The following is a 12,792-nucleotide window of genomic DNA, read 5'->3' on the forward strand; positions in this document are numbered from 1 at the left end:
GTACACAGCTGTGATGATAACCGCTGTGAATTCCCTCGGCAGCCAGAATGGTCGACACAGAAGCATGAGATATTCCAGATCAGGAGAGCAAAAAGACTTGATGAAATGTACGTTCCTCTGATCACACCATGATTTGTTGATCATAAAACATACACCACCACCTCTGCTTTTACCAGAGAGGTCTTTCGCTCTGTCCGCTCGGTGCACGGAAAAGCCCGTGATTTCGATGGCCGAGTCTGGAATCTCCGTAGACAGCCAGGTTTCTGTAAGGCACATAACGCAGCAGTCCCTCGTCTCTCGTTGGAAAGAGATCCGCGCTCTCAGCTCGCAGAGTTTGTTGTCCAGAGACTGAACATTTGCCAGTAGTATACTGGGTAGCGGGGGTCGATTTGCACGACGTCTTACTCTGATGAGAACGCCGGCTCGTTTTCCTCTTTTCCTTCTGCGTTTCCGCGGCCGAGCAGCACAGACAAAGGGCTCCGCCGGCGTGTTTGTAAACAGCGGGTCGGCATTAAGGAATTTGAAGTCCGGTTTTCGATGTGTGATTGTAGAACTAATGTCCAAAAGCGTTTGTCTGTCGTAAACAATAAGGCAGACAACATCCAAGACAAAAAAACAAAGAACTGTAAACAAAACAAACAATAAACCGCAGTGTTGTAACGGAGCTCGCAACGCAGCAGCCATACTCGGCGCCATCTTCTGCTCAGGTTTTGATAAGTGCTGCCAGCTGCAGCAGGCTTCAGGTTGTTCCCACAACATATTCAGGGCCCAAAGCAGCAAGACTTCTGCATATAGGCCATACATGCCATTAGCACACCAGCTGGCCAAACCTGCTGTTCTCCCTCAGAAAAGGTGAACCTCAAAAGTTTGAGTGGCAGTTAAACTTACAAAATATTTCAGGTCAAGGTTGTACTCCACTATGGTATCTGGAATTCACAGTGACTGGGTTTGAAGCTGGTTCAGAGTGACCCAAACCTGGAGGTCTATCTGACATTCAAGCCCTCTGTCTATTTGTCTTTTGAGAGGATATCCACTCTGCCACAATTCACAGAACAGTGCTCTTGTTATCCAGTAGAGGGCGTTTAATTTACCTTAATGCAGCTTTGTGTTGCCCTGAGGGAAATGCTGACCTTGCAAGACCGATAAGTCCGTCAAAGTCAGTCAGAATCAGTGACCTCAATGTTCCTAATAGCTTAATAAGGCCTATCCTTTACCTTTAGTTTTACAAGTACTGCTCTAGAAAGATTTAAAAAAATGCAAAGTCACACTTATACACTGTACATTATTATAAAGCAGTTTTATTCCAAAGATATAATGAGATACATTTATTTCTAGTGATCAGTTTTGGTTTGTTAATTATTACAATAGTTCAAACAGAGTTTTATATTAGTTTAAGATAAGAGGGTGTCCTGACTTTTGGTCAACATTTGGTTATGACCTTCGTATAAAATTAACTGTCCAGAGTGTGTGTTTTTGCGTATTCTGTGTGTTGGATGCAGAGGCACAGTGGTGCTATTGAGAACATATAATGATCAGTGGGAAGATGTTTCAAATAGATATATCACTGCACGTTCTTTAATTAAAAGACTTTTCATTATCCTGCTTGCATTCCATTCTGTTATTTTACTTGAGATTTATTGATATGTTTACATATTGTATTTTGTTATTGCATTACTGTGCTCAGTACAATGACTTCCAGAAATAGCACTGTGTGGTAGCTATATATATAAATATATGCACTGCTGTTCAAAAGTTTGGTGTCACTTGACTGAAATGTTCTGAAAATGATCTTAAAACCCTTTTGATATGAAGGCGTATGCTTAAATATTTGAAATTCGTTTTGACAAAAATATAATTGTGCCAACTTATTAATTTTTTTCATAACATAATTGAAATTTGATTTATTTATTTTATTTAAGTTTTTGAAATGGATGACTTGGACCAAATAATAAAGAAGTAAAGAACTCCTTCAACACTGTTTAAAAATCATCTCAGGGTGATACAACATGAAATTGGGAAAATATCATGTGTACATTTCTGCAAATTCTAGACAAAGTGTGAATAATTTGAAGATGCTAAAATATAACACAGTTAGGATTTATTTGTGAATAATAACTCCCATAGTACCATTTCTGTTATTTTATAGTTTTGATGACTATAGTATTATTATAAAATGTGAAAAATAAATCATAAAGATTGTGTCAGTGACCCCAAACATTTGATTGGCAATATATGTGTCTGTATAGTTATTACAGATTTTAAAACTTTTGTTCTTAATCTATTATTGGTTCTTTAATGCCTACTGATAAATACTGCCATTCCCTCTCAAGTGAGAAACACAGAACAATGCATTTAAGCTTAAAAGTTGCACTGTTATATAATAATAATAATAATTGTTATTATTATTACTAAGATATTCATGATGCATATTATTTTTGTTCTCTAATGATTGTTTTTTGGCTATAAAAAATCTGTTCTGCATAGCAGTCATCGGACACTCTTTATATATTTTATATATATATATATACATATATAAAGACTTAAGAGTTTCAGAACATGGATATAAAAGTCATGAGTGCTTTAGTTGCATAAATGCCTTTTAAAAAATATACTTATCCAAAATATCAAACCTTATCAGTTCCTCTGTTTTCTTGTTCTGTGTAGCAAATCGGTGTTTCATTTACTCTTTCATTGTTTGATGGTGATTGTCTGTAGCTCTCTCATTGGTCTCTGAAATATGTGCAAATACAGGTATTGCTACTCTCAAAACACCATCAAACCATTTTTTTTTTTTTTTAAATGAGGTACGGTACATTTATATTTGCTAAATACATTCATGATGCTACTGATAATTCTGACACAATGCTAGCCTTAAACATCTCCCTAAATAATGTAAGGTTGCCATCAGCAACCCTTTTTTTGGGGATGTAAACACAATATCTCATTTTAGTAGTGTACCCATTTTAACTCATCTGAGAGCTTTGTTGTTGGCTAGTTTGCTGATGTTAAAGTTTTTTACTTTTAACCATTTGGTTTACCCTATTGTACAAGCTTAACATTTAGGACAGAAGCATTTGTCATTACAAAAAAAAAAGCAGTCATCTTTTTTCTTTTAAAACAATAAATATATAAATAAGCAATGTCCATTATCAAAATTGCATTTCAAGTATAAAACAAGTACAAATATGTTTGCACACACTACAATAGTCCCAGTTATTTCCTTTTGCCAGTAGAGAGCTGTCTTTTCGTAATTGCCTCCAGTCTTTTCCTCTCCTCTGCCTCTGCTCTTTTTCGCTCTTCCTTAAGCTCTTTATATCTCCACTTGGGAATCTGGAGGAACTGGCCATCTACATAGCTGCTTTTCCTCCGCACTTTCTCCGGCACATAATTGGGTGTAGGTGCTTTGGAAATTCTCACCTTGGGCACCACCAGACCTGGCCTTACGCTGCTTCTTCTCAACAGGTGTAAAGGGAGCAGACTTCCCCTACGGAAGGCTAGGGAGGAGCCATCTGATAGGGCCTGGGGCTGCAGACTAGATCTCCGATCTTTGGGTTTGGGCACCAACAAGACACGAGAGTTCTGGAAAAGACTTTTGTAGTTCTCGAGGCGCTCGGGCCCCAGTACTTTCAGGTGCTGGACTCGTTGCTTTTTCAGTATCTCCTGAACAGCATAACGCCGTTTTCCCACACAGGGCGGGCTGCCAGGACACACTGTCCGACATGCTGTTGTGACAAACGGACTCCCCAGTGCAGTTGTCATGCGCACCATGTGATCCAGAACACCGTCTTCTGAAGCTTCAGTGACATTTCTGATGTCAAAGAAGTTGCGTAGGGTCTCTGAAATCCTCTGAATGCATCCTTTAGGCGACTGGGCTTTGGCCACCAGCACAGGCAGAAGGGGCCACTCAGGCCGATAGTTGTTGCAGAACTGCTCAGGACATGGCTGCTGCATCAACTGTATCATGACAAAGGCAGTCTCATAGCGGCTTGTGAAGATGGCCCACTCTCGTGCGTTGAACTTCCTTCCATTGTCTCTAGCCTCTAGATCAGCTCCTGATAAGGAAAACACACTTTTGTGATTGGAGTTAAGCCTAATTTGTCTGCAGAGACTGACTTTTGAATATTAAAAAAAAGAAATATTGAAAATATTGAAGAAATAATTGACCCAAAAATAAAGATTCATTAATTATTTACATGCCCTTACTCTGCAAACTGTATGCTGTTATTTTGTCTGTGGAAACAAAAGTCAAACATTTTTAAGAAATCCTTATGCCACTGTGACCAGGGGCACCAGTACCAGTAGATCATAGGAATGAATATGCACTTTATTACACGGCTCACTGTAATAATCAATTCTGATTGGTCTATGGCGCCATCTAGCGGTCAGAAATGTGTGTGTAACAACAGCACATCCTGGGATTAAGTCATATCAGACCAGTCATCCGGGTCCCAGTCATATTTCCTACTTCTTGTAACACTGCAATCTCTACGAGTAAGCTAATAAATTAATATGTTTAATGTCCATTTATTTATTTGGCAATATTATTGTCAGATTTATTTTGCGATAATAAATTGCTGACTGTACATTAGGCATCCAATAGGTTTGTGTAAAAAAACAAACCCAAATTTAAGTTATTCACATAAGAATATATATAATACATAAAGAAATATTCCGGGTTCAATTCAAGTTAAGCTTAAACAACAGCATTTGTGGTACAATGTTGGTTACCACAAAACAAATATTTTGAGTCATGCCTACTTTTCTTTAAAAAAAAAAAAAAGCAAACATTGAGGTTGCAGTAAGGCACTTACAATGGAAGTGAATTGGGCAAATTTTTTGACGATTTAAAGACAGAAATGTGAAGCATATAATCTTTAAAAAAAATTTACACCCGATGGTTGGGCATTGGGTTATATCTGGTTGGGGAGCGCACACGTGCCCCTATGTTCAACAGCACTTTCAGCTTCAGCCACTGGAGGCATTGGTTCAAATTTTGGTAAGCACAGACCGATTTTAGCTGAAGAACTTTCTGCTATTTAATGATACATTCATGGTACTTTGTCCTTTTTCAAGCTTGGCTATGTCACTATGAACTGCTATCATTTGGCAAGAGCAGTGTAACGATCTTTCACAACTTCTACTGTTGTGTTCCACAGAAACAATAACAGCATATGGGATCTGAATGGCATGTGGGTGAGTAAATAATCAAAAATTTTGGGTTAACTATTCCTTTAGAATCAGTGTATATTTTAATAATGCTGTGGTATAATCATCTTTGTATGTGTTATCTTGTAATGCAGGTTTAGACTTGTAGTCTGCTGTATAAAGCAATCTGAGTCTTGAGTACCTGCCAGCATCAGGGCTTTGACACATTCCACTCGACCCTGTATAGCAGCTTTCATCAGAGCAGTGAAACCATGGCAATTCTTCTTCTCGATGTCAAGCCCGGGAAAGTAGTTGAGTAGGTAGTTAGAGATTACGATGTGACCTGCAATTGTTCAGGTAAATTATGGAAATGTAGCCAGCTGCTGAATAGCAACCTTGCTAGAGCTGTTCTCTTCAGTTCAGTTCCAAACTTGAGAGTGGTTAGAATTTTGTTTGACGTTAGAAAAAACTATAGTACATGGGAAGATCTTTAAAAAAAGAAAATGAATCAAATTTGTGATTCATTTATTTGTGAATCAAATTTGTGAGAATGTGCAAATCTTGTGGAACTGGCAAATTTCTTTATGCTTACAAAAAGTCAAACTACTGCCAATTCCACAAGACAAACACATTCAAGGTGCATTCTCTGAAACCAAGCCTTTATGTTTAATGCAGTTTTACATATCATGTAAATTCATATTTTTTAAGGGATACATTTAGGATGGACAGCGAGACAAAAATACTTCTGAATATGTTTTTGTTGTGTATTAATATTAGCCAACAAGATTTCTAGTTTTGAGTGAGATTTCCAAATTTGAAATATTCCCTTGATGTCTATATCTAATTGCAGATTTTGCATTCCTGAATTCATTAAGTACACCAGAGTGTCTGAGAAAGTGTTGCTCACCACTTCTCTATATGTGGCTATAAAAAGGCATTCTGGGGGGGTTTGGATTGGTCTGAGGCCATTTGTTCCTCTGGAAGTAAGGTAAGATAGTGATGTGCTTACCTGCCTGTGAGGCAGTGATGAGGGCTGTATTGCCTTCGTTGTCCTGCCAGTTTACATCCAGATGAGGACACTGGGCGAGCGCAATCACCACGTCTACGTACCCTTGGTAACACGCCACTATTAGTCCAGTCTGCAGAGTCAACACACACACAAGGCCTTACTGTCGAGATTTTCCATCCTGGGCAGGAACATTTTGTGGACGAGGTAGTTGGTAAATGTGAGAAAAAAACAGGAATAATTTGAAAACTGAAAATAGTAAATAATCCTAACCGCTGTTGCTTAGGAAAGGCTATAATGAACGTAAATGGCAATATTAAAACTAATTTAACTAAGGTAGTAACAGTATTTCTTATATTTATATACCCATCAGCCAAAGCAAACTAACTTTGATGGTCAAAACTTATTCAGAGGAGTGAGAGTGGATAGGCAAACATCCAATGATGGCCCATTACAGAGGAGAAATGCATATAGGGCCTTAATATACAGAGGAAATTACACCGGTCTATGCTGGAGAATAAAGCTTTTGAATTATTATTGTTCATTATGAAATGTTAATCTGTCTTCTTTTAATTACAGTTAGTTGTGCATGTTTCCTTGAACTACATTTACTGAGTGAAAGAAAAATTGTTCAGTTGCAAGCAAGGGATGATTTTGTTAGTTGAAAACATAAAAAGGTACAAGATATGTTATACTGATTTATTAAATCTGTTGTAGTTTAACAAACCTCAAGCTGAGCCCAACGCTATTTATCCTAAAAAGCGAGTGACCCAGATAAGGATAAACACTGACATTATGAATCAGTCTCATATTTTAATGTGATGTGAAAGAATTGTTGTGTAGCTATAGACCTTCAGCACAGGCAGTTCTGAAAACAGTTATGTAATTGATCACATGTATCGGTTTGTATAAAAGATAGCTTGCTATCACTTATAAAAAAGTGACAACGGTAACCACAGCTTCTGACAAAAAATACTATAGCTACTACATTTTCTGTTGTTACTGTTACTACAATAAAGCTAAGCTGACATTGTATTTGCATTACTGAAATTAAAATTACCAAAATATTCTGCTGCTTTCGTTGTTGGAAAGTGATCCCACATTAATCATTTATGTTTTTACAGTAAATACAACTCTAACTGTAGTAACTGGTACTGTATTTTGGATGAAATTACACTGGCGGCCAGAAGTTTGGAATAATGTACAAATTTTGCACTTATGGAAAGAAATTAGTACTTTTATTCACCAAAGTGTCATTCAACTGATCACAATGTATAGTAAGGGCATAAATTCACCTGGAAGTAAACTACTTTAAAGTGTTCTCATCAAAACCTCCACATGCAGTAATGACAGCTTTGCAGATCCTTGGCATTCTTGCTGTCAGTTTGTCCAGATACTCAGGTGACATTTCACCCCACACTTCCTGTAGCAGAAGTGTCGGCCACTTCTCACACACCTCACAGTCTATCTGAACCCACAAAAGCTCAATGGGGTTAAGATCCATAACACTCTTTTCCAATTACCTGTCGTCCAATGTCTGTGTTTCTTTGCCCACTCTAACATTTTCTTTTTGTTTTCTGTTTCAAAAGTGGCTTTTCATTTGCAATTCTTCCCATAAGACCTGCACCCCTGAATCTTCTCTTTACTGTACATGAAACTGGTGTTGAGTGTGTAGAATTCAATGAAGCTGTCAGCTGAAGACATGTCATGCATCTATTTCTCAAACTAGAGACTCTGATGTACTTATCCTCTTGTTTAGTTGTACATCTGGCCTTACACATCTCTTTCTGTCATTGTTAGAGCCAGCTGTCCTTTGTCTTTGAAGACTGTAGTGTACACCTTTTATGAAATCTATTTCAAGCATTGTATAGCCTTTATTCCTCAAAACAATGATTGACTGAAGAGTTTCTAGAGAAAGCGGTTTATTTTTTGCCATTTTACCTAATATTGAACTTAAGACAGTGTATTGCATACTGTGGCAACTGAAAAACAAACAAAAAGAAAATGTTAAGCTAATTTAACAAACCAAATAGCTTTCAACTGTGTTTGATATAATGGCAAGTGATTTTCTACTACCAAATTAGCAATTTAGCATGATTACTCAATAGAGCTGTTGGAAAAAAAGAATTCAGCGATGCATTGATTCTCAAAAGAATCCAAATCAATTCTGAGTTCAGTTTAAATCATGGCAGAGAAGTGGTGCACACCAAAGACAGATGTAGAAATGCATACACTAATGTCAAGTGCACAAACACGACTGTTTGCAGACCAACTGTTTCAAACACATGACCATTTGTGCCCGAATGAAACTACGATCCCGAAATTCTTTCACAAACCCACGCACATAGCAACGGGAGTATTTATTCGTGATAAGAAGCCAACAAACAACATGAAAGACGAGCTCACACCCATATTTGCACTGATTTGCACACAACGGGGAAAACACATAGAAAATAATGACGAGGCAGTGTTTTGGGAGATGTTGGTGATGTTTTCATTTAATTATTTATTTTTAATTATTTCATTGGCTTTTGTCATTGGTGGTCACTCACATGTCAGAATAGTGCTCACACCTGATGATAAAGGTTTTATCTTGCAGAGCAAACAAATAGAACAGTGCATACGGGACGCTTGATACACTGAAGCAACAATTGCGCTATTTAAACACTTTACTATCACCTGTGCAGGTGAGGAGAGGAGAAGCTGACAGCTTCACTCTCATAGAAGCAGATTTATCTCTCATCCTGGACCAGCTTCCATTTGTGCTTAAAAATTTAAATGAATAGCATGACATAGATTAATTTAAAAAAATAATTAAATACTATTAAATTATTTACAATGCTAAAACAAAAATACAAATAATAATATAATCATTTGAAGTGTGTTTTTTTTAAGGTTCTAAAGAAAAAAACAGAAAAATTGAGATAATCTTTTAAACTACAGAAACATGTATTTAAGCTTGTGGATGTTCCATGTTTAGTTCACAGCTCATACTGAATGTAAAAGGCCAGTTTATATATTGTGACTCATTCAGATTTTTAAAACAGCTGTTAAATAAAAAGCTGAAAGGGAACAAATAGAGAGTAAAACATTTTTTTTTAAGAAACTGAAAAAGAAAGATACTGAAGGACAAGATACATCGTGATGCATTGAGAATCGTTTTATAATCAAATTGTTACCCTTTTGAATCGTAATCGAATTGTGAGGCCAGTGAAGATTCACACCTCTATTACTCAATGACAAGGTGTTGAGTGATAGCTGCTGGAAATGGGGCCTGTCTAGATTTAATCAAAAATGACTTTTTTCAAATAATGATGGTGCTGTTTTTTACATCAGTAATGTCCTGACTATAATTTGTGATCAGTTGAATGCCTTTGGTGAATTAAAGTACCAATTTCCTTCAGAAACAGCAAAATCTGTAAATTATTCCAAACTTTTGGCCGCTAGTGTATACCAAAACAAAAATGACCATGGTATAGCAATCTGACATCAATGCTGTACCATAGTACCATCAAAATCCTGGGGTAGCTTCTTATGTACACTCCATAATGCGGGTAAAATAAAATAAGATATTTCACTCAGAAGACAGATTTTTATATATTCATATATTATTATAGATTAAAAACTGTTTTATACATTTGTTTGATAGTACTGCTTATCTATCTAGGTAGGTTTAAACCTGCCTATGTGCTGAGCTTGGTGTGCAGATTTTGAGTTCCAAGTGGCCCTAATCTGGCCTGAAGTGGGCAACCTTCAACCTATATAGAAGCAGAATTGCAATTAAGTGATTACACAATGGGATTCACATGAGTCAAGCTGATTTTTGCTATTCTGATTTTACAGTTGAGACCTCTGACAAGTCTATTGCACTTCACACAGTCAGTCTGCTCTATTTAAGTGTGAACAGTAGCAGTGAGGAGCAGTGTGTCAGCAGCTTCTCATTACTCTGACACACAGCTGGAGGCAACTGAATAAAAATAAACCCTGGACAAGTTCAATTTACAGGGCCATGACAATAAAGCAGAGATGTTTCCAGTTGCTGTGCATCAGATGTCGGCGAAGGTGTGTGTGGGTGGGTTTGGGTGGTTTACGAGGAAATGTTTTTAAGTTACAAACTGGTAATTCAAGGGTATTATGCTATAACTGTGGATTATGAGGACATTTCTAGTGTCCCAATAATTTAAATCACTTAAACATACTAAACCATGTTTTTTGTTTGTTTTTTTATGTAAAAATGCAGAAAGAATTTTGTGAGGGTTAGGTTTAGGGGATAGAATCTTGTACATTATAAAAATCATTGTTTATGGAGTGTCCTCATTAGGATAGCCACACCAACGTGTGACTGTGTGTGCACACGCGTGCACTTGTGTGTTTTTAAAGCTGAAATGTCTAATTATTTTGTGATGAAAAAATACTTTTCAGTTTCCCAACTTACTATACTGAAACAGCTATAAGTAAGCCATCCGTAGGCTAATTTCACAGAGAAGTGTAAACACTTGGTGATGTGGTACTATCAAAGCATTGCTCTGTTTGAAGGAAATTCCAAAAAAGCCAGACACATCTACAGTGTCTCAACCAATGGTGTGAGTTTGAGGTGGGACTATTTATATATATATATATATATATATATATATATATTGAGTGTCATTTTTGCAATGCAATGCTGTATGGCAAGGTTCACAGGCTATTTCGTAATGATAATATTCTTAATTCTTAATAGTATCTGAATAACTATGCCGTTGCATATGTGTTTTTGTACTTTTTTTTACTTCAGTACATCTCATGTATATTGTAGCAAATTAGCTCAAAAGGGAAATATGAATAATTAATTATTAATATTTGGATCAATTAATAGAATTAACTTGATGTAGCTGAATTAATATTACAATCAATTAATCTGTTCATCCAGCGAACAATCAGTATTGATCCAATTTTAGTATATCAACTCTCAGAAATAACTCTTTCTTAGCACGTAGCTGTGATCAAATTGTGAAATTGGCATTGATTTACTGGCAGACCAGAATCAACTCACAAGAATGTACACAAAAGCTTTATTTAACTAAATCACAAACATATACCTAATTTAAACAAACACAAAATATTCCACATACACACAAATCACGCATACATGGGAAATGGAAACGTAAAAGTGAATGAAACCGGAACAGAACAGGGGAATGAAGCTATGAAAATAGTAATTTAATCATCTGAAAGAACCATCAGATTCTTACTTCAAAGCACCTTTGTTAACAAAGGGGTTCACAGCTTATACTAAACCTCTGTTTAGTTAATTGTACAATACTTGCAATGCCTTGGCTATTGAGAGAGCACCCAGACTCAGGATAAAGTCTTGATGGTTCCTTGAGTCGATGGTGTTGAAGTTGCAATCAACTTCTTCCACATTGAATGAAGAAATTATGATGAAATTGCGGTGTTAGTTTGACTCTGTAATGATCAAGGAAGTTACACATGGCTTGATGTGTTGAGGCCTGCCGACCCGCGACTTCGCGGTTGGACCGGGTGTTTCCGGTCCCACACAAACAGCAACCAGGAGAAGGAAGAGAGAAGGAGGTCACTCCGACAGTGCCCTTTAACACCTGAGGGAGTTCACACCTCTCGAATTTGGCTTTACCAATGAGAGAGGTGCAATTTTCCAATGTTACTTTGTTTGCATGACTGGAGTAAGCTGGCAGTTTTTGCCCCTTTATGCTCTGATTAATATAACAAGCATACAATGCATGCTATAAGGAGGTGATATAAGGCATGCATAAAATGTATACAGTACAAAAGACACTATACGAGAGATAATCATACACACAATGTCCTGGTGATATGCATGTTCATTTATAGAACAGTTTGTCTATAAATTAATATAAAAAAGTCTGTTTTATGTGTCTTTCCTATGGGGAAATCCTTTGCTTTTGCATGTGGCTACCTTTCCCCACCTGGAAATGTCTCTGAGGTCCACTAGTGGCTGGACCAGTGTCAGAAAGGGGGAGTAAAAGCTGATAATGATCAGTGGGAGAGCAGACATCTCAGGGTCGGCTTAGGCCTACTTGGAACTTTTGCTTTTTACAGTCTTGAGACGTCTGTTGGATTATTCCTTAAATAATATATAATTGTGTGTCTGATTGGTCCAGATGCTACAATATAAATCCAGACTTTATTTTAAGAGACTTTGAGGAAATGCAGCAGGATGTACATTACTGTGCAAAAGTTTCACAAAAAGCATTTGTCTTAAGATGGTTATTTATATCTTCAGCTTTAGTGTGTCAATCTGAAATATAAATGTTAGACTCCCAAACATTACTTTTGCAAATAGAATGATTAGAATAGAAGAACAGGGAGCCCTGCAACAGATGTCATGACCCCCATATTCCCCCCACTGAACATCGGGTCAGTCTGGGATTACATGAAGAGACAGAAGCAATTGAGACAGCATAACTAGATAGAAGAACTATGGCAAATTCTACAAGAAGCTTGGAACATCTTATCTGCTAACAACCAAGAAAAACTGTGTCCAGGTGTAAGTAGGAGAATTGGTGCTGTTTTAAAGGCAAAGGTGATCACACCTTATTGATTTAGCTTTTTTATGTTTACTGGACTTTCTATGACATTAAGTGATAAATGAAAACTATTTA

The 12,792-nt window shown here is 37.0% G+C and overlaps 2 protein-coding genes across 2 annotated transcripts in view; both read right to left on the reverse strand.

Moving 5' to 3' along the window:
• Positions 1–12,792, reverse strand: part of LOC127634068 (ankyrin repeat domain-containing protein 33B-like) — an 18,111-nt gene continuing 5,319 nt past the window's right edge. The window contains exons 2-4 of the mRNA XM_052113480.1: positions 6,155–6,284; positions 5,348–5,488; positions 1–4,052 (exon numbers count right to left, since the gene is read on the reverse strand). Of these exons, the coding sequence (XP_051969440.1) occupies positions 3,214–4,052; positions 5,348–5,488; positions 6,155–6,284 (1,110 nt within the window). The 3' untranslated portion in view covers positions 1–3,213. The remainder of the gene's footprint in view (positions 4,053–5,347; positions 5,489–6,154; positions 6,285–12,792) is intronic.
• ropn1l (rhophilin associated tail protein 1-like) overlaps positions 6,167–12,792 on the reverse strand; it is a 25,160-nt gene continuing 18,534 nt past the window's right edge. Inside the window, exon 5 of the mRNA XM_052113483.1 lies at positions 6,167–6,284. Coding sequence (XP_051969443.1) covers positions 6,275–6,284 — 10 coding nt within the window. The 3' untranslated portion in view covers positions 6,167–6,274. The remainder of the gene's footprint in view (positions 6,285–12,792) is intronic.

The sequence above is a fragment of the Xyrauchen texanus genome, chromosome 41, assembly GCF_025860055.1.
Source record: "Xyrauchen texanus isolate HMW12.3.18 chromosome 41, RBS_HiC_50CHRs, whole genome shotgun sequence".
In the NCBI taxonomy this organism is placed as follows: domain Eukaryota; kingdom Metazoa; phylum Chordata; class Actinopteri; order Cypriniformes; family Catostomidae; genus Xyrauchen; species Xyrauchen texanus.